The sequence below is a fragment of the Engraulis encrasicolus genome, chromosome 11 (assembly GCF_034702125.1).
Source record: "Engraulis encrasicolus isolate BLACKSEA-1 chromosome 11, IST_EnEncr_1.0, whole genome shotgun sequence".
NCBI classification, from domain to species: domain Eukaryota; kingdom Metazoa; phylum Chordata; class Actinopteri; order Clupeiformes; family Engraulidae; genus Engraulis; species Engraulis encrasicolus.
In genome coordinates, this window is record NC_085867.1 from 41,323,419 (window position 1) to 41,346,424 (window position 23,006).

Here is a 23,006-nt window from a genome sequence, read left to right on the forward strand (position 1 = left end):
GTTTAGAATAGCATACATATATACAGTATACCCACTTCAAAAAATGCTAGAATATACAGTATACCCACTTCAAAAAAGTAGACTACACCGCTGTGGGAGAGTGAGATGGGTTAAAAGTGCACTGTGTAATGCTTTTAGTAGTTTATTTCCAGAATTCATGCTGCCCATTCACAAATGTTACCTTTTTCATGAATACATGCCACCACCATCAAATTGTCATCATATTCATTATGACTAGGAAAATAAAGCACGTACTCGCACCAGAAAGTACAATGCATTACATAACAATACACTTAGCTGACACTCTTATCCAAAGTCACTTACAGTTGCATATTTGCAGTGTACAGCCTGGGACGTGCTTGATGCAGGATACGGACGCGTGTTTTGGGCATGAGCGCGTTGCCATGTGAATTTGTGTCCATTTTGTGTGCGGTAGTGCACCAGTCACATTGTGCGCAGGTGCGTGTATATGGTACAATATTGACAAAGTGAGGGGCGATCTTCCGACCTTCCATGTTGAGTTTGCGTTAGAGTCAAACAATGGTGGAAAACATTAATGATAGCTTGTACAGAAAGGGTCTTAGAAATTGCAGCTTGGTCATAGAAATACCCACATGCATGCACGCAGCCATGCACACAATCCAACCATGCATGCATATACACACACAACCATGTAATTCACGTACCAAGTCATAAGCCTATCCCTCTTTCAGCTTCCAGTAGAAAAGTCCTGTCACAGGATTGCTCAGGCCAGTTCACAGAAGCAGCTGAGCCAAAATACAGTTTGCAGTACAACCATTCAGCCAGGTGGAGGAGCCATTTCCTTTGTTGACAACTGCAAAATGAAGAGAATATGGCCCGCTGTTGACAAACTATGTCCTTTGACTACCATGACACGAGACACTTCACAGTGATAATACTAGTTTATTTGAGGAGCTTCGTTGCAAAATGACATATCCATCTTGGAACATTTTGGGAACTTGACTTTTTTGTATTGGGCATTGCATTGCAAAATGAAATTTATATAGGTTTAAAAAGTATCTTCTCAAAATATTGAATGGCACAAATTCACACATAGATGAAAGGATGTCTGAACAGTCATTTCCAAAAATAAAATGCAAAAGTCAGAAAATGGTGTCTAAGTCGTTTTGCAACGAAACTCTCATTTATACAGCAAGAGAATATAAATGTCCTCCTTGCAGTCCAATCGTGTTGGTTCTTTTGCCAGGGGCAGCCGTTGCCTGGTAGGCTGGAAAGCAAGTACGTCTTGAGATTAGAAAGTTACAGGTGGGTGGCGAACTGTAGTGCAGTGAAATGTAATGTGATGTTTGTGTTGTCAGGGTGCTGAGCATGGAGGAGTCCCCATGGACGGAGGAGGATGAGGACGGTGGTCATGACCACCCCTACTACAACAACATCCCCGGCAAGATGCCTCCTCCCGGCGGATTCATCGACGCCCGACTCAACAGCCACACAGCTGCTGGAGCAGAGGGCGGACAGGTGGGTTTGTCTTAAAGCTGCACTGTGTAATTTCATTTTCATGTATCCTTTATTTAGCCAGGATTGTCCCATTGAGACTACAGTCTCTTCTGCCAGGGAGTCCTGGTGAAAATGGCAGCATACATATACAAACCCCAACTCCGATGAAGTTGGGACGTTTGGTAAACAGTGAATAAAATCAAAATGCTATCATTTTCAAAACATTCAATCTATTCATTAGATGGAGAATAGTGAAAAGACAACATATTAAGTGTTAAAACCGAGAAAAAATATTGTTTTGGGGGACATATGTACTCATTTCTAATTTGATAAATCCAACACGTCTCAAAAGAGTTGGGACGGGGATCAGTGAAATTTAGTAAACATCCAAATAAGATAAAACAACAAAGAATAACATTTCAAAATGAATTGTACTGACGGACAATATAGGTGTCCAGGTATAAGATCATCACAGAGAGGCTGAGTCACTCAGAATTAAAGATGCAAAGGGAATAATTACCATAGTTATTACATACATTTTTGAATTCCCTTTGATTTACCACGATTGAGTGTATATAAGACATATTTTTGTTAATAAAATCATTGTATAGGTTCATGACATCATGAAATATATATTGGCTGTAGTCTCACTCTAATTCCTGGAGTGCTAGAGCTATTGAAAATTGACCATATTAAGAATGCTTAATGCATGAAAATGACACAGGGGTTTAACATTCTCCTAAGCACCTGAGCTCACTTGAAATAGACCCAGAAGACATGGGAAACTGTCCTTTGCTTACAGAAGTCAGCAGAAGTTGTAGAAGTCCATTCTTTTTGACAATAATAGAGCATTGCACATCCTGTGCTACAGTGAAAATGGACCATCCAACTTGTGTTAGTGCTAGCTTCAAAAGTCAGCCTCCATGATGGCATGCGGGTGCAGTAGTGCATTGGTTAAGATGTTCTCACTCAACTGTAGAGTTAAATACAGTGCTGAATGGTATAAATGGGTTTTAAACAGCATGAAAAGCCACTCATGCATTATATTTTGAAGGGAGATCTTCGATTACTGCCACATAGTAAGGTCAAATTGCATTCTCTACTATGTTTTAACAGTTTGGCTCCATCATAAGGACCAGCAGGTGATAAAATGGTGGGTTTTTGGTCAAGACCTGTCACACTATAAGCACTACAGAAAGGAAAACATTGCAAAACATGACAAGGAATACACCCACCATTTAAGCTGGTGAAATCATGTCCAAGATGGGAATTAACACTGTTTTTTATATAAAATCATCTCATCGGTTAATGTATTTAACTGTTAAGTGTTGTCTTTTGTTTTCTTTTTAGTCTTCCTCGACATTTGCTGCCATTTATTGTCCCCGTCCCAACTCTTTTGAGACGTGTTGGATTTCTCAAATTAGAAATGAGTACATATGTCCCCCAAAACAATATTTTTTCTCGGTTTTAACACTTAATATGTTGTCTTTTCACTATTCTCCATCTAATGAATAGATTGAGTGTTTTGAAAATGATAGCATTTTGATTTTATTCACTGTTTACCAAACGTCCCAACTTCATCGGAGTTGGGGTTAGTAGTTACAGAGTGGCACAGACAAACACATAGACAAAAAGGAAAATAAATGTACAAAAAACACATTAAGAAGAATAAGTTTACATAAAACGTATTTTGAGATAAAAAGTAGCCTATGTGCTGCATCGTCAGAAACAATGACACTCCGCTGTGTATACTGTATTAATTTCCTGTATTTCCTGTAATATTTTTAGTAGTTTATTTCCAGGATTCGTGCTGCCTATTCACAAATGTTACCTACGTATTTCAAGAGTACTTACCACCACCATCAAATTCTAAGTAATCATTATGACTGGACAAAATAGTTTTCATGTATTAAAAGGTGGATCTTCTCCATGTCCGCCATTTTGAATTTCCAGAAATAGACATTTTACTGTGCTTTGGTCAAACTAGTAAATGTTAGTCTATTATTTCATATATATGTTCATGAAAAGATCAAATTTGGCAATTATAGGCAGCGCTGTTTCAATGAGCATCATAGTTGAAATACCCATTCTGGACACCATCCTACACAGTGCACCTTTAAAAAGTCTACTCTGTGTCATTTTGTAAGACAGTGTTACATTACATTGCATTGCATACAGAACTCTACGTTACATTTAGCAGATGTTTCATCAACAGTAGTTTAATTTCCAGAATTTATGCTGCTCATTCACAAATTTCATCTTTTTTGTGAATATTTGCTATTGCCATAATTCTTCACAAGCTTCCATCAAGTATTCATTATGGCTTGGAAATGTACACCCCCCATACATACATTTTCATATGTAATTTGATTGCAACCTCTGAGTAAACCCTCCATTTTGAAGTAGACATCTTTGGCTGCAAAACTTACTTTACTTTACTTATCAAATGTGTGAATGTGTAGCATATACTTTATTTTGGAAATAAGCTACTACAATTACACACTGCATCTTTAAAGTAGTTCAGCATCTTTTACAAAAATACAGTAATAGTTCGACAAACCGTGGTTAGCTTGTTTAATTAGTTACTGTGCAATTGGCGTGGGGAATGTTTTTTTTATTATTCACAGATCACAGAGTTCAGATATTGTAGTGATCATTTTGGTTATCTTCATGGCTATCATTTTCGCTATCATTTTGGCAATATTGTTGCATCTGAAACCCAGGCAGGCACTGCACTGACTAAATAATAGACGCCTGCCATCTAATGGTTGCAATGGTTTCAAGGGACCATCTAACCTGTCAAAGGGACTAAAGATGGAAATTGGCCCTATGGCTATAATCTTGTATATTTTGCTATTAATATATGCTGTCCCTGTGTTAAATAAATCAACTTGAAACTTGAATCAACAGTAGCTTCCTGTACTGCATAATAAGGTGGTAGGAATATTTGACCAGACATTATTTGTTGCGTTTGCCACTGGATCTTTCCAAAGCTTTAGAATGTAATTACGTTCCGATCTCAACTTTTCGTCAGACATTTCTGAGTGGATTGCAAGGATTTCGAGGATTGCAATCTTATTTGTCACATGCATAGATATAGTAAAAAGTATTACATACTGTGATTTGTCCATCTGTGTAGTGTAGTGTAGTGTAGTGTAGTGTAGTCTAGTGTGTGTGTGTGTGTGTGTGTGTGTGTGTGTGTGTGTGTGTGTGTGTGTGTGTGTGTGCGTGTGTGTGTGTGTGTGTGTGTGTGTGTGTGTGTGTGTGTGCGTGCGTGTGTGTGTGGAGTATATTGTATATACTAGGGTTGTGCCGATAGACGATGTCATCGTCCATCGGCGATGGACAGCTGGCATCACGATGGACAGCCAACATCGTGATGCCAAGGAATTTGTATTTTTGAAGCCGCTGCTATTGCCATCATTACGGTGCTTGGCATTGCAATAAACTGAAACATTACCGTAAAATCCTTAGTAGCAGCGGACTGCGCAGGTAGCAGGACTGAACGGACCGAGGTTGTCAACAGCTCAAGCAGAGTGAATTTTATAGCTACGAAAAAAAACGTAATGGAATAAAATAAAATAAAAAATTGTGAACTAACCCCTACTATTGTTTGCTGCATATGAGTTCAAGTAAGTGTCTGATTGCCTACATTTATTTATGTGACCCAAGTTTCTACAACGGAGAGTCATGAGGCATTGGTTCTCCCTCCGGAGTAGCCTAAAGTGAAAGCAACAAATCGTTCAGCAATTGCGACAGTTTACCATTTCATGTTTAACGGAAATTCGACTCAAAATGTTTAATCTCTCCGCGATGGAGATGTCTTGTGAAGTAGCCACACAAGATTGTAGGCTACACTTCTGATTAGCCCACTGCCAAGAGGAAGCGCAATCGATTCATGTCTGCCCGCGTCTTTGTGGCTTCACCGCAATTGTTTCCATTGATGAATTAAAAAGTCTCGCCGTGTGCTTAAGAAACATTCGCGTCGGGTAATTTGCTAACTCGGGCTAAAATCCATTGCAAAACCTCGAGAAGGCACGCGTGGGTTCTCATCTCTTCCATTTGACAAACGTTCTGGGCTTCCCTGCATGGCTAAAGTTATGTACCGGTATGCAAAAAACGCCGTGACACAGCTGGTCTTGAAATAGAACTACGCCGTTAAATAACACACTCTAGTAGCAGCCTGCAGTAGGCTGCATCGCGAAATTTACTGAAAATAAGTTTCCACGCGGTGGAGTTTGGAAGAGCGGGCTTGAAGCAGCTGATGGTGACACGAGAGACAAGAAGGGCGATGGGGAGGGGTCGGTAGGGGAGAGTCGCTCTCACAGACAGCAGAGGAGCGACCATCTCTGTTGCAGACAGTAGCGCAGCTGGAGGAGGTTTACATTTTTTTTTGTAAGAATTTAAAAACTGTTAATATATTTGACTTAGGCCTACTCTTAAAGCAAATATATTAAAATAGTAGCTTAGTGAAAGCCAAAAAAACGAAACATATGATAATTAAAATAAAAAAAAATGTAATAAAAAAATACCCCCCCAACGACGACGATGTCATCGTCCATCGCATCGTCTCACTGTAAACATCGTCAGCTGCCAATTAGGGGGACATCGCCCAAGCCTAGTATATACTGCTCTGATGTACAGTACATGCTAACGTGGTGTGTTTTCATCACATTGTGTAGGACTGAAATAGCCAACAAATTATCTTTGTGTGTGTGTGTGTGTGTGTGTGTGTGTGTGTGTGTGTGTGTGTGTGTGTGTGTGTGTGTGTGTGTGTGTGTGTGTGTGTGTGTGTGTGTGTGTGTGTGTGTGTGTGTGTGTGGAGTATATAGTACATACTTCCCTGATGGGGGTCAGCCCAATGTTCCCACGGCCCATTGGTCCCACAGCCCATTGGTCCCACATCACTAAGATTTTTTAATTTAATTTTAGGTCCGTTGGTCCCACAGTCCATTGGTCCCACAGTCCATTGGTCCCACATCACAAACAGTTCAATGGGCTGTGGGACCAAAGGCCTCTCTGTACTTCACATGGTAATCAAACATTTCAAACAAGCGATTTAAGGTTAGTGTTAGGTTTAGGGTTAAGGTTAGGGTTAGGGTTAGGTTTAGGGTTAGGTTTAGGGTTAAGGTTAGGGTTAGGGTTAGGTTTAGGGTCGTATGACGTAAGCGGTAAGTACCGAAAGGGCGTCGAACTAGTGAGTCCCGTGGGACCAATGGGCCTAAAAAATCAAATAAAAAAGCAATGTGGGACCAATGGGCTGTGGGAACAATGGACTGTGGGACCAATGGGCTGTGGGACCAATGGGCCTAAATAATGAAAAAAAGTCTTAGTGACGTGGGACCAATGGGCTGTGGGACCAATGGGTTGTGGGACCAATGGGCTGTGGGAACATAGGTACGCTCCCCTCTGATGTACAGTACATGCTAACGTGGTGTGTTTTCATCAAATTGTGTAGGACTGAAATAGCCAACAAATTGTCTTTGTGTGTGTGTGTGTGTGTGTGTGTGTGTGTGTGTGTGTGTGTGTGTGTGTGTGTGTGTGTGTGTGTGTGTGTGTGTGTGTGGCGTATATAGTACATACTGCTCTGATGTATTGTACAGTACATGCTAACGTGGTGTGTTTTTTGTTTCAGGGTGCTGTAGATCAGACGTACTACCAGGGCAGACCCATGCTCATCCAACAAGGTCTGCACCACTTGTATCCTCTATGACTTTGTTTCTCAACAGGGGCTCTACAGCCCCTGGCACTCACAAATGGGGGGCAATAGTCTATTTTGTTTTTAAAGACTAAGGGGGTGTTGGCAGGCTTATAATGAGGACAAGGGGGCGTTGGGAGGCTTATGATGAGGTCAAGGGTGCATGCTAGACTGCTACATGACTATAGAGGCGTGGTGGAGGGACCCCAATTGAATAATGAGTCAAACTTCGTTAAACTGTGATATTAAGTTATTGTTATTATCGAAACTGTGATGTTAAACATCATTTCCAAGAAGCAAACTATGCATTTAAATGGGAGTTACGCAAGACTAGATGCTCTAGTCTAGCTGACTTGATCTTGATCTTGTGATTGTTCCCATTTATCACAATTGATCACATCACATTTTTAAAGCAGTTGCTGAAACTGTGTTTTATAGATGACGCTACATAAGGTCTATTTTGTTCAGAAGTGTACCCGATTTCCTCTTTGCACATTTGGCTTCTCCATGCATTAGGTGATGGGTTAAAATTCCATCCTTTGCATTTTTTGCACTGATGATATGCACATATGATCCCCAACGACCAATGGGAACTTGAGTTTCATATTTTCCCTCTCCTTGTCCAATTGGTCTGCCTCAGGCTCCAGTGACATCTACAGCATGCCCGAGGGGAAGAGTTCGCTACCAAAAGGGGGGGAGGCCCCCACCTACGTCAACACGCAGCACATAGACGCCCAGGTGCTGGCAGCGCTGCAGGGGCAGGAGGCAGACTCCACACCAGACGGGGGCGCTGGAGGGCCGATACAGAACAAGGACAGCAGTCCCCAGAAGGACATGTTTGACATGAGTAAGTAGTCTTTCTTGTTAGCATTTAACGACTTCCCAGTTCCCACGAGCGATCGAAATGAATGGGAACCAGTCTCAAATAAGGTGTGATTGCGAAGTGCAAACACGCGATTAGCAAACCCCGAGGCAAACTGTCGAGGGTGTTAAAAATAGGCTGTAGGGATGACATGGTTGATCATTTTGTTCATTCGTTGTTGATCATTACGCCAACATAAACACGTTATCAACATGCTAAAGCGGGAAAACAGGAAAACTACAGGAAGGAGATTTCACTCAGGAGATATTCATTTCACTGGCTGTGTCCATGGTACCATGGGACCTATGGTAACCGACTCACAATATACTTTCATACGAGAGTTGGAAATATTTCTAAACAAGCCCTTATACATGTAGTTTTTCACCCCTGACAAAACTATTTTGTTAAAACTTACACAACGCCATTTAATCCAAACGCCTTGGTTTAGTAATGTAATTGAAAAAACTATCCATCGAACTGAAGTTTGCTTATGCGACCGTCTTTACAGCGGGAAGCTCACATGAGATGTGAGCACAGATTTTTTAAGGAAGTAAAAGGGCTGGTATATGAGATACTTAGTTCTAAAAAAATCTCAATTTAGCTTTGGGATGGCAACATTACATTGTTATCGTTTTGTTTCGTTTGGTAAACACATCCATGTGGTTGTGCTGTACCTGTCACTAATAAGGGAAGGATGCGGGGACACGCGAAAGTCGTTTGTTGACGGCTGTCTTATATTTTTGTCAAACCTGAATCTCTATGGCCCGTAACATTCTTGGAATTCCGTTAGGAAACGGATGTCGTTAAGTGCTAATCCGCCACTTACAAGTTGATGTTACCCACTTGAGAGCTCTATAGGGTGCATTCCAATATGTGGACTTCCATCCTCCCTTGCTCACTTGCCTGCTTGTGACCTCATGATGATGTCACTGACGACAGAAAAATAATTCAATATCTTGCAAAAGCACAATTCTAATGTCATTCTCTCATTTGCAATTGGGATGCTGAATGAAAAACAGTCCCCCAAAAGTTTTTGTGGCTAGGCTGACATCTGGGAAACTTGGGCCAGGAGGCGGGGCGAGGCCACGAGCACAAGTGAAGGACGGGAGTGTGCATATTGGAATGGACACATAGACAGAGGGTCCATCCGAAACCTGTTGTAGGCCCGGCCTTCTTACCAGTGGCTACAACTCGGCACTCTGACCAGTAATTGTACAGTATATATGTAGAAAGTCAGCCACTAGTAAGCTAGTAATTCGGATGTCCTACAGCACCGTCATTAACATAACTGGGACCCGCCCTCAATGGCATTAATGACCAATGGCCGTACAGTAGTCAAAATCCCACTGACTTCTGGGATAGTGCAGTAACCATCGCTTGCCTACTGCAAATATGACCAGATTAAAGAAAGTTATCCAGGTAATGTTCGCCTCCTGGTTGAAAGCTTACTAGGGTACTTTTGTAAATGGGCATAGTTGTCATTGTATGGCAGATTAGAACCTTATGTCACATTGATTTCAGGAGAAACTCCTTATGAACCGTCTCCTCCTTATCTATTCTGCCCTACAAAGCAAAAAGGCAGTAACTGCGCCAAGCTCAAAACTGAGTCAGTTGACTTTAAAATGATACTGCAATTCAGTATAAGTGTTTTTTGGGAGATTATTGTCATGTGACCGTTTTGTTACTTTATATTACCACCTATTTTGCAGATTAATCATTTTATTTAACTTTAGACTTTGATATATACAGTGAGGAGAATAAGTATTTGATCCCTTGCTGATTTTGTTGGTTTGCCCACTAATAAAGACATGATCAGTCTTTAATGTTAATGATAATATGTATTCTAACATGGAGAGACAGAATATCAAAAAGAAAATCCAGAAATTAACTCTAAAGAATATATAATAATTGATTTATATTTAATTGCGGGAAATAAGTATTTGATCCCCTGCCAACCACTAAGAGTTCTGATCCCGCAGATCAAATGGCACTTCCAATCAACTTGTTATCTGAATTGAACACACCTGTTAATAGTAAACTGCACAAAAGACACACTGAATCGGCAGAATCAGTCCATAGAATCAGTCAATCAATCAAACTAAACTCGCCAACATGGGACAGACCAAAAGGCTGTCAAAGGATGTCAGGGACAAGATTTTAGAACTCAATAAGGCTGAAATGGGCTCCTGGATATTAAAGAGCAAACTGTTGGTGCATTTCTTCCCAATTTTAGGACATACAAAATGATCATCAATCATCAATCTTAGGCCTGTCTCTGGTTCCATACAAGATTTGACCTTGTGGGAATTTAATAACCAGAAAAAAAGGAGATAAAGCACCTTAAAACTGTATGGGAGGAGCTGGGAAATTATCTCAAGGCAGCTGGGACCTCAATCACTAAGAAAACTATTGGAAACACTTGATACCACAGCGGATTAAAATCCTGCAGTGCATGTATGGTACCCCGGCTTCAGAAGGAACCTGTTCAGGCTCACCTGAGGTTTGCCAATGAATGTCAAACTGCATTAGGATATGATTGGGAGGTGCTGGAATCAGATAACACCAAAATCAAACTGTTTGGCATTAACACAACTCTATGTGTTTGGAGGAAGAGAAATGCTGCCTATGATCCCAAGAACAACACCTTCTCCAACATCATAAATGAAAGTGGTAACATTATGTTTTGAGGTTGTTTGTCTGGCCAAGACACAGGACAACTTCACATCGTCAAGAAATGGATGGAGGGAGACATGTAAACGTACAATGCTGCATGCCAACCTCTTTCCCACCACCACTAGACTGAAGGTGGGTCATGGATTAGCCTCCCAAAATGATAATAATCCATAACATACAGCCCAAGCAACGAAGGAGTAGCTCAAGCAGAAGCACATTAAGGTCATGAAGTGGCCTAGACAGTTTCCAAACATTAACCCTATAATAATCCTGTGAAGGGAACAGAAGTTCCCATTTGGCAAGCTACAGTCATACAACTTAAGTGATTTAGAGATGATCTGCAAAGAAAAGTGGACAAAAATCATTTCTAATATACCCACAAACATTGTCATTAACTGAAAGAAACATCTGACCTCTGTATGTGAAAACAAGGGCTTTGCCACCAAGTATTTTGTCTTTTTTGACTAGAGGGGTCAAATACTTATTTTCCTCAATGGAATACAAATCAATTAAAATATATTCTTCAAAGTTATTTTCTGGATTTTCTTTTTGATATTCTGTCTCTCTATATTATAATACATTTTATCATTAACATTATAGAATGATCATGTCTTTATTAGTGGGCAAACCAACAAAATCAGCAAGGGATCAAATACTTATTCTCCTCACTGTATGTCATTTAAGTCATAGTGTCTCATTTTAAACAGCAATGCAGTTACTGCCTTTTTGCTTTGTAGGGCAGTATTGTGTCCGACAATAACTCACTGACCAACATTTGCCTGTTCTGTGGGAACCTGACTTGGAGAGACCAATCACAGTGGCTCCTGCTGCCGTTACTGTAACTGCGTAGCTGTCTGCGGGCAGTCACATTTTCAGGGGTGCACACACCAAGTCACTGCGGAGGGGGAAAAAATAACTGCGTGGCTGTCTGCATCATCACGCAGCGCAGACATGTTTGTTTCGGAGCATAAACCAGGCTTAGGCCTACCATCTAACCCAATCCGTTCTGCACATGCTTAAAATGACATTGCTAACTGAATTCTTCACAGACAATATTTAATGGCCACACAAAACTTTGGTATAACAATATTAACATATAATATATGGTTGTGACGTCATCTGTCGAATGCTCCATTCATTTCAACGGGGCTCCCCAACGTTCGGACGTCTGTTATTTTTCGATAACGGACGGGTTGGTCTATAACAGACCGCTGTCAATGGCAACAAGACTTTTCACTGCTAAAGCGACTTTTCAACAAGACTCTAATCAGCTGCTGTGATAGACAGCACCCGTTGTCCTGGCTACCGCTGTCAATGGCAACAAGACGTTCACTGCTAAAGCCACTGGCTTGTATACAAGTCAGTGGCTAAAGCGAATGTTTCATATCACTCCGCAGGGTGTCCGGTCTTTTGTCACTCTAATCAGCTGCTGTGATAGACAACACCTGTTGTCCTGGCTAGCCTACCTAGCTGTTGCCTAGCGGTGTTGCACAACGGCACTGTTTTGTTTTGCGCAGCAACAATCTTAACATTAAATAGGTCTAAAGAAATGTCCCCGCATGTGTGAATCATTTAAGTATATCCATATAATAAGCGGGTTAACTTTCGGCGAGTCGGTCGCTTTGTGGAATAGCAGCACTTCAGAGAGAACAAGACCCCTCCGCTCCGCGTCGGGGTCTAAAGATTCTCTCTGTCGTGCTGCTATTCCACGGTAGCGACCTTCTCGCCGAACGTTAACCCTTACATAATATATGGGTCATTTCACGTGAAATCAGACACTTTGGGACCCGACCGACACAGATTTCAGTCATACTTGCTGTGTCTGTTTAGTAGCAAGGTAGCAACCCAGAACTGCATTTGTTACACAAACAGCATGGAATACAACAACCTTCAGAATATGAATTATGATGCATTGAAATTTAAAAAATTGAATATCAAAAAAACATATATTTTGAAATGGACGGTTTCTTGTCTAAACATAGCCTGTAAGGTCATAAACAACACTTGAAAATGGGGTGTTTGGTTCTTTATGCATTTCGGAGATAATGGGACATAAAGGTTGAAATGAGATGTAATGAAGTCGTAATAGAGTAGTGTCAGGGACAGGACTGGACTGGCCATCTGGCATAACAGGCGTTTCCCTGATGGGCCCTGCTCCCTCGTCGGTCCCTATTTCAGGTACTTAAAAACTACATAGCTTTTGCCCATTGTCAATGGCCACAGTGGAAGGTAGACCATTTTCAGCATTCAGAGAAGGCAGTGTTGAAAGAATACGCTCAGTAAAGGAATTTTCTAAATGTTCAAGCATCAAAGGGTATGTTGTAGCTGCATATGATGGCAACTAGTGGCTAGCATGTGTTGAGGAATGTATGCCGAGCACTGGAGAGGTGAAACTGAACTTCCTGCATCCTCATGGGCTATCTCCATCCTTCACATATTCCGATAGACACGCTGTCATGTGATATTACTATGGTATTACCATATTATTACTAGGTGATATGTATGATGTCATATTTTTGAGTCCCATTATCTCTGAAATTAACAAAGACCAGCATTTCAGGTGTTGTTCATTACATTGCAGGCTATGTTTAGACAAGGAACTGGCCATTTTAAAATATATGTTTTTTTGATATTCAATTTTAAATTTTTCAATTTATGATAATTCATATTCTGAGGGTTGTTGTATTCCATGCTGTTTGTTTACTTTGTAGAGCCAGAAAAGAGCTTTCAAATAACACCTAAGACATGTTTTTGTGACACACACTGACTGACATAATCAAGGCTGAATGCATAGTGTCCTACCCTCACATGTGAACCTTTGCTAGTCTGTTTCCCTTAATATTGTTATCAGATTCACACAAATGCAGTTCTGGGGTGCTACCTTGCAACTAAACAGGCACAGCAAGTATGATTGAAATCTGTGTCGGTCGGGTCCCAAAGTGTCTGATTTCACGTGAAATGACCCATATTGTACATACAGTATAAGAGGTATAAACATTGTTCTGTATACTGCATAATATCAACACGTACATCAGAGGACATACTTTTAAAATATATTTTTTTTCATAATGAATTCATATTTTTGTACTTAATTAATAATTTTACCATTCCCCAGAGCCATTCGAGGACGCCATCCTGACCCAGTCTCAGCCCCATCCGGGAGCTCCCCCACCCTCGGCCCCACCGCCACCGCCTCCGCCGCCCGCCCCGGCTCAGGCTCTCCACAAGGCAGCCTCCGTGGACAACTCCAGCCCCTTGCTGTCGCGGGCGGTGGCGGTGCGGGGCGTGCAGGAGGAGCTGGAGGGCAAACCGTGGTACCATCGCGAGATGAGCCGGCGCGACGCCGAGAAGCTGCTGCGCGCCGACGGAGACTTCCTGGTGCGCAAGAGCACCACCAACCCTGGATCATACGTGCTGACCGGCATGCACAACGGCCTGGCCAAGCACCTGCTGCTGGTAGACCCAGAGGGAACGGTAAGCCATCAGGCCAGGCTGGGTGTGTGTGTGTGTGTGTGTGTGCGGAATAGCATAGAGATACTTTATAGTATCATAAAGAGTACTAAATATACTGAAAGTGTGTGTGTGTGTGTGTGTGTGTGTGTGTGTGTGTGGAATAGCGTAGAGATACTTTATATTATAGTATCATAGAGAGTACTAAATATATATTGAAAGTGTCTGTGTGTGTGTGTGCGCGTGATGGGGGTATGACCTTTTTACCAGTCCAACTGAACCAGGTGATCATTCAACCAGCCAATCACCTGGCTGAATTAGACATGTAAAACCAAGTCATTTGGAGTATGAGGCGCTGAATTGTAACTAATGAATCAATTTTGCCCATCACAGCTTCTAACTCAATCATTGTGTACACTGTATGCATATCATGCAAGAAGGATACATCTTGACTATATGTTGTTCAGTCAACTTATTTAAGCATTAAGCGGGAAAAAAGGTGTCTCATTTGAAAATAAAACCCAAACCGTTTCTCTTTGAAGGTACGAACAAAAGACCACATATTCGAGAGCATCAGTCACCTGATTGGCCATCACCGTGACAACAGTCTGCCTATTGTCTCCGCTGGAAGCGAACTCTGTTTGAAGCAGCCCGTCAATAGGAAATAGTGACGACCCACCCTCCGACAAAACAAACAAAACAAACAAACCACAAAAAACACTTGTGGGTCTTTCACCCATGCTTGAAACTTGAAGACACAGAAGAGAGAATCTACGGTTGATGAACCTACTGGTAGATGACCACGACCTAGGTTGGTGAAAATGGGTCACCTGGGCAGAGGACCCTGGACGAACGCAGGATTTGTTGATGAAACAAATGAAATGACATGATTTATAGAACTGTTATTATTTTGTTGTGATTGAAATTATATATTTTTTGAGAAGACATAGGTGCATTTGGACATATACCTGTTGATTTGGAGTTTTAACGCAAAAAGGGACAACTGTTAATACTTAAGATGACGAGGAAATTGACCTCAAGGAGGGATTGAGAAGAAAAAAAGTATTTTAGAATAATCTAAAAAACAAAAAAGTTTTAGTTTTGTCTATCAAGCACAACACGATTTACACCATTGTCGGTATGAGCTAGGGCAGAAAAAGGTATATAAAAAAAGAAAAATATACTGTTTGTATCTTAACTATTTTAGGATTTGTCCTTAATTGCAGCTAATGTGACAAAACTCATTTGGTAGCGTATCAATTCACTGTTGATTCTGCTTTTATGGAAAACGATGTGCAATGTATTTGCTTCACAGTAGTTACAAAGTGTCAGGCACATGCTCACTTGCTCTGCACAGATGTAAACACACACAAACACACACACACACACACACACACACACACACACACACACACACACACACACACACACACACACACACACACACACACACACACACACACACACACAGCTTTAAGAAAACATGTTTTTTTTCTATTGAAGTGCACTCGTCACCGCACACTCGCATGACTTGGAAAACTCTAACTGTTCTTGTGGTCATTGTTGGTAGGCCCTGGACCCCTCCTGAGGTGCTTGTCTATGCTCACACTGTAAAGAAAAAATATTTAATGCTTTTCAGAATATTTATGAATTTGGTTCCTTCTTTTGAAAAAGTGTAAACGATGTGTAGTACAATTAGTTCAGGGCTTAATTTATAAATATGGATATTTATATATCAGTTATAGCTTTCATGGCTTTATTGTGGGCTTACAAACAAGACACGTTATTCTTATTATTACTATATCATTCTTATTATTACTGCTATTTCTATTGTTATTTATTTCAGATTACAAATATTATTACCAATAGCACAATCAACACTTAGATTGTCTGTGTGAACAGTGAAAAAAAGGTGAAACACTTGTGTGGTCTTGCGCAAACCCAGTGCCATTGGGGTCAATTTTTTAAAATGAAAGTGTCGGTAGCACTGTATTTGACTTGCTCTGCATAAGGCTGCCATGTGACCGTCCTAAGAATGGTATGAGACATGGTATGAACATAAATGGCATGTTAGTAGTGTTCATTGTCATCATGTGTCATTTTGGTTTTTGAAATGTGAAGTTGACATGGTTTGTGTGTTAATGCCATTCCAAAACCTAAATGACTCATTACGACAACAGTCATAAAAAACAATAATGTGTCAATAATGTTCCTGACATGTTTCATGTCATTTTTATGGCAGCTACATGACACCCTTATGTAGATCACATCAAATAAAGTGTTACCAAAGTGTCTTGGTCTTCACAACATGCAGCCTTACTTATGTATTAACGATACAAACACTCAATTCTATGGAAATTAAATGAAATGAAATGACAGCACCATCATGCCACAAACCTCTGGTCATCCGGGTAGGTCTGTTTCCCAAAACCAAAGTTGTTAACTACTGTGCGTTTGCTACTTTGTTGTTGGTTGCTATGCATTGCCATCTGGCTATAGCAACAATGGGAAGGGGAAAACGCGCTACAGATAAATGATAATTTGTATCAGCAAGTTTAACATGTATATGTCATCAGTATACTATAGACGGTTCTTTCTCTCCAGGGCCACAACCTAGAGTGCGAACTTCAGGATGTGTGCGTAAGGCTCCCGGTGTTAACAGAGGATCCTTTAAGGACACTTTTAAAGGTGTACTGTCATGCCCGTGCGAAGGGAATGTTGAGGGGCTGAAGGTTCCAAAGAATGTTGCCGACTTTCAATGGTGTAGAATGCATTCAGTGGTAGAAACACGTCCAAAAACAACATTAATACTAATATTTAAATTCATATAAAGTACGCCAAAATGGTACTCTTTCAGATGGACAAAATTCTTTTCAGCAGGGTCTATCCAGCACACTGAATGTGTATTCCCACACAATATGATGGTAATGTGATTTCACAGTTTAACGCTAAAGAATTACTACACTCTGCAAATCGCTGTCTATGCCATTAAGAGGTATAAGGGTCAAGGACCAGTAGGGACTACTCTGGCGTGTTGATACACAGTACTTTAATACTGTACAAACACTGTAGCAAATATGTATAAGACACTTACAGTATACGCTATACTGTATACACAGATATGGTTTATTCTTTATATTTTAAAATGGAACTGAAAAATTAAACTCACATGCAAGGCCACATTCACTTGATATCTATGAGAGTCGGTTTTGCAGTCGGTGAAACTTCAGTATGATGTATCTTTATATTTATTAAAACAAGTTCAGTTCTCTTTTTAGAAAGTGCTTTCAGGAGAAAAGAAGAAAAAATGTTGATTTCGGTGACGTATAATGTGCTGCCAGTGTGCCACTGATGCTCGTTCACAATGGGCTGAAAATTTGATTGTGAAGTTCTAACCGGGTCATAATTATTAGTTAATGAACTCTACTTTGCTTTATTTTCCTTTCATCCTTACATTTCACTTTAATCTGATTGTTCGAGTATACACAATTTACTACTGACCAGTGTACGAATGTGTTTACTATTTCTTCAATTTTGACATGCTGTATATTTGGCATATTGGGCATATTTCTCAGACATTTGAGTAGACTTGTCAGCCACAAAAAGTCCACGAAGGAGGACAAAATCAAAACGTACAGTTCTTGCTTATACTGTACTGTATATTCACAATGTTATTGAACACAAAGTATACATAGAATTAATATCTGAACAATCGTAGAAGAAACAAGGTCAAAGCCTATTAATTTCCAGTCCAAATTAAATAATTAAGAATGTTAGTCTACTTGACAAAAAAGTTGTAAAATAATAGTTCATTCATTTTACTGAGTATAACTTGAGTATAGTTTTACCATGATGACAATTTCTCATCAGTCCCAAGCCTAGCCTTACAAAGGACACTGGCAAAATTCATCATGATTATTTTGTATTTATTCAATTCCTGTATTTATTCCTTTCGGCTTACGGACATGACCACGACCACATTTCTATTTAGGAGAATGTGCCTTTAATTTCTACCAGTGGAAGTTCCTTTTCGAAAGTGCAATAGCCAAACCCAATTTAAAGGGGATGTGCTAGCTTCTCTGATCACTGAGGTGGTGACCACGACTGACTGAAGTATTGCTGCTCTACAGACTGTAGTATCTCTCTTTGGTTTCATTTTGACTGCCCCCCCCCCCCCTTAGTACTGCAGTACAAATGGATCATGGGAAGTTTGGACAGATAAAAAGAATCAACACAAACACACAAGCAAACAGTAAACAATCAGAAAATAAAGTCCAAACAATGTTTACATGTTTAATTTCAGTTTTATGAGTTATCATCTTTCTGTATGACTGTTGGCAATAAAACTGTGAATGTGAGCACCAGATTGCTGTCATTCTTCTTCCCTGTGCAACAACTGAAATTGAGGGATTATACTGCACAGATGCTTAAAGGAGCACTTCAGCCAATTTCAATATGCTGTTGTATTGATCACGCTACCCTTGACTTGTCAGTTCCCGGTGACGCTGCATTTTTTTGTCTCAGCCCTTTCCGAGATCTGAGCTATTCTTATGGGGGCAGATTTTGTTTGACATAAAAACTTTCTTAACATAGGCCTACTCCCATTATTTTCCCAAAAGGTATCGCTTTTTGCTAGTTGTCTGCTGATGTTGCATAACCTTTTAGATGTTTTTGGGAATAAATAACAAAAAGTTTTTTTGAAATGTAAACAAAACAACTGCCCCAATTACAATGACCAGGATCTCGGAAAAAAGTCTGAAGAAAAAAAACATCTCAGGTACTGACAAGTCCAGGGTAGTGTGAGCATTACAACTGCATGTTGAAAATGGCTGGACTTATCCTTTAAAGCAACACTAAAGTGCTTTATATTTGTTTGGTCTGGGTGGCATTGCCACGGCTGTCCCTGCTCACACGTCCATGTGATGAGTTCAATTTAAAGGCTGAATTTTTTGTGTGCATTGTGCATTGCGTAATGACAATGGTAGAAAGATTCTCTCAGTTGTACAACTAGCTCCACAGTGATATGAAACAGCGTTCTCACTTACATTTACAGGCACGTGCTGTATATCCTTTTGTAATACAGTGGCAAAAGCAACAGGTTAGTTATAGCACTCACAATGTTACACAACAAATGGTACCACAATGTTGAGCAGGCTACAAAAAAAAACAAAAAAACTTGCCATACATTGTACTGTAATGTGCATTTCATTCCTTCAGCTAGTCAATCGGGACGGGTAAATATTGTGCATGCCATAAATGTGGAAAAACCTTGGCTTACACCAAAGTAGAATAACATTATCATTTATCATACATAACTATGACTTACAGAGATGCAATGCAATGCAGTGCAAAGCTATTACAGACCCAAGAGCTTGACACTCTGGTACACTGGAGGGCGTTCAACAACAGACATTTCACTTGGAAGGCACTGTCAAGAATGACGTAACCAATGCAGGGTTCACATACGTACATGTGCAACGTCTGTAACATTTTCTGAGGTATGCCAGAGTTGTGCATAGGCTATTTGAAATTATAATGTTGCTGAAAAATGCTGCTATTACACTGGCAAGGTTCCACAGTTCCAAAGTTCCATGGAACAGTCCTGTCCATTTTTATTTGTCCTCACAACAGCCCCGGTTCCTCATACGCCGCCGGCGGTGTGATTTTAGAACTGTCTATAAGCTTCTTGGTACAAGGGACAAACAGGGAGAAGGTTCCTAGTAATGTATATAACCATTAGCCTATATACCTGTAGCCATTATATTCATAACTATTGTTGCAGTATACAGACAAAAAGGTTTTTTTTAGTTTTTTTTACAAAATGATAATCACAACATACCTCCTAATTTGTCCTAATTGTTCATTTCACTCTTTCCTACAAGAAGAGACAGATTACGATATAAGCACAATATAAAGTGCTTCGATTCCAGTCATTTTACCTGGATTCCAACACCCTTTGTGTTTCGTTAAGTGTTTTTTTTTTTTTAACACGTCATATGCACCATGCTATGCCACTTGGTACATGATGCCCCTTCAAAATGGCGGTGGAGGTGGGATGGTTCGGTTTGTCCTGGTGCTTTCCAGGGACAGCCTGGGCCTGAGCCAGAGGCGCATCTTGTCACCAGGCTAGGCAGGCATCTGCTTGGGCCCCCTCAGCCCCTATATGACAAATAACAGCACACACTTCACTACAGTAGTGGTGGTTTTGTTTCAAATGTTATGTTATGTTTCGATTGGGGCCCCGCCTGACCCTAGAATCGCCTCTGGCCTAGGTCTGGTAGGCTTGCTCATGAATCATCCAGCCCTGTCTTCATCTTGACTTCACTTTTAAGTTCATGTGGACTGAAGCAGCACTGAAAAGAATGAGAGTTAAGCAGCGGCACTTCTCCCTCCTGCAGTTTCTTCCTGAGATGTAGGCCTCTGTCAGGCGTTGACCTGTGGGTTTTCCAGGTCATTGGGCTTGTTGTGGGTACTGCTGGACTTGCTTCGACTGTGCTCCAGGGCAGCGTTTGCGCTGTTGCTCTCTTTACTGACGCAGCCGCACACTATGGAGAAAAAGGCGCGTCGCATCTCCCTACTTGCCAACGTGTATATGACTGGATTCATGGCCGAATTGATAACAGCCAAGGCGACAAACCAGTCCGCTTTCATCAGCACGGGACACTGGCGGTGATCACACGCCACGTCCACGAGCAGCAGTACGAAGATGGGAGTCCAACAGGCGATGAACACACCGACCACTATGACAACGGTGCGCAATAGCGCCATGGACCTCTCCGAGTTGCTGTGCTTGGTGACTTTGCGACTGCTAGACTTCACCAGGATGTAAATGCGGGTGTACAACACTGATATCGCAAGCAAGAGTGCCATAAAAATCGTAATGTAAAAGGCCAGGTATGTCTTAGAAAACAGAGGCAGTATGGTGGAACAGTCAGGAAGGTCGCCGAGACAGTTCCAACCAAGACCAGGCAGTGTTCCCAGTAAGATGGCAATTAACCAGCAGGTGCCGATCAGGATGAAAACTCTGTAGTTTTTCTTGGTATCATAGTGTCTCATCTTAATCATGGTTAAATGTCTCTCGATTGCAATGGCAAGCAGACTGAAAACGGAAGCACCCAGGACAACGAACATGCTCCCCTCCCGCAAAAACCACATTGCGGGCGACAGTTGCAGAGTCGCCTCTCCAGACAGCGTCAAGTTCACGATGTAAGTTACCCCCGCTAGAAGGTCACACAAGGCGAGATTTCCGATAAAGAAATACATTCTGTTGTGAAATTTGTGGTTTTTCCATATGGCCACCAAAACAACCACATTTTCCAAAACAATCACGCTACAGATGAAGAGGAAAGCGATTGTTTTGGGGTCGGTCTGCCCGTCATCCCTTTCCTTGCGGTTATCCAATTTACCAGTGAAGTTGTAGTGTAAATATATGAGAGGGTTCATCTTTCTTGCAGACGCCAGGTGGCAGTGTGGTAGCGTACAGACTCTGGGCAGTGTGTTCTATTCGAGGAGGAGACGGTGAAGAACCTGGTTGCAATCACGCTGTGGGTTGTGCACATCTGTAGTCATCACCTTTGCCAACATCTGCACAGACTGCTCCACCTTGACAGATTAAACAACGACATTTTTATATTTTACAAACCACATAAATTGATCATAAAATACAAGAAGAAAAGGTTAGCCATCAGTAGGGCCTACCCTATTCATCCATTCAACAAAACGGGAGACAAGGCTGCAGGTTATATTGATTTATTTAAACTAATCCTTATCCAGAATGTGCCCACTACCTCAGCTCACTAACAGCAGCAGTGGCAGTAAAATCATTGGATATGAAAATAATGATTGGACACTAAAATCTGGTAGGCTATCACTTAGGCTAGTATAGCCTATTATCACTGAACTGTGTAATGTCATGCGTAAATGTATAACTTTTTATACGGAGATTGCTACAGTATTCAAAGGCTATTTTGTGTAGTTGAACTATTGAAGGAAAGGAACATCTGTTTCAGTTTTGAGCAGAGCACCAAGCGCGCCAAGTCTGTTGAACGGTCGAACTAGACAACTTCAAAAAATCATCAGGACTCGAATTATTTAACATGCACACTTATAATACTTTTATAACAAAACATTTCGGAAACTTACCATTTAAGATGACAAAAGTGATTTGACGCATCGGGTGGTTGGAGTCAGTGCGTTTGATGAATCAATTCAGTGACGCGAACCAGGCGAATGAAACGTCCGTATGTAGGGCTTGTGCGCTCTCCTTGGGAGTTTGCTTGTCCATGAATGCATTTGCGTCTTCCACGATTAACACAGCTCTCCAACTCCAACCCCTGTTTCCGATAGCAGGGTTGGCGTCAGTACCATTCTGTGGCAGAGGAGGAGCGTCTGACAGACACAGTGCGAACTTTTTTAGATGGAGGATTTTGGGAAAGTGGATTTACAACATCAGGATTAACTTTATTGAAATTAATTGTTTTAATAATATCTTAATAATAGTATGCGAAGATACGATATTGGTAATGAGATATTCCTAATTATAATGATTTTGGCTACTGCTGGCAGCTTAGCCTATGACTTAATGTTCATATTATTTTTATAACGTCAGCAAGGACGTCATTCAATGATCTCTATAATTTCAGCATAAGATTACAATAGTCAGCGTCTCAAGACAGCACTGGGCAACTGCTTTGAATAGAGACGTTGAATTTGTGCGTTACCAATGCAGGGAAAATGAAGTAGCCTAGTGACCAAATTGTGATTTTTGGTGTGTGTGTGTGTGTGCGTGCACGCGTGCAAATCTGTGTATTGTATTCTTTGACAGACAGGAACAATATTTGTGTA

At 40.9% G+C, this 23,006-nt stretch overlaps 2 protein-coding genes across 2 annotated transcripts in view; one reads left to right on the plus strand and one right to left on the minus strand.

Moving 5' to 3' along the window:
• Nucleotides 1–15,470, plus strand: part of shc3 (SHC (Src homology 2 domain containing) transforming protein 3) — a 36,969-nt gene extending 21,499 nt beyond the window's left edge. The window contains exons 8-12 of the mRNA XM_063210649.1: nucleotides 1,341–1,500; nucleotides 7,115–7,166; nucleotides 7,818–8,024; nucleotides 13,828–14,186; nucleotides 14,705–15,470. Of these exons, the coding sequence (XP_063066719.1) occupies nucleotides 1,341–1,500; nucleotides 7,115–7,166; nucleotides 7,818–8,024; nucleotides 13,828–14,186; nucleotides 14,705–14,830 (904 nt within the window). The 3' untranslated portion in view covers nucleotides 14,831–15,470. The remainder of the gene's footprint in view (nucleotides 1–1,340; nucleotides 1,501–7,114; nucleotides 7,167–7,817; nucleotides 8,025–13,827; nucleotides 14,187–14,704) is intronic.
• Nucleotides 15,471–16,752: 1,282 nt separating this feature from the next.
• On the minus strand, nucleotides 16,753–22,411 carry LOC134458363 (sphingosine 1-phosphate receptor 3). The gene is made up of 2 exons (XM_063210650.1): nucleotides 22,305–22,411; nucleotides 16,753–21,764 (listed from the first exon to the last, which is right to left on the minus strand). Exon 2 carries the CDS (start codon nucleotides 21,603–21,605, stop codon nucleotides 20,586–20,588), a length of 1,020 nt encoding a protein of 339 aa, XP_063066720.1. The 5' UTR covers nucleotides 21,606–21,764; nucleotides 22,305–22,411; the 3' UTR covers nucleotides 16,753–20,585.
• Between the last annotated feature and the right edge of the window lie 595 nt (nucleotides 22,412–23,006).

What these genes read in the sequence shown, in the direction of transcription:
- LOC134458363 (XM_063210650.1), bottom strand. Translation starts at nt 21,605, where the DNA reads ATGAACCCTCTCATATATTTACACTACAACTTCACTGGTAAATTGGAT.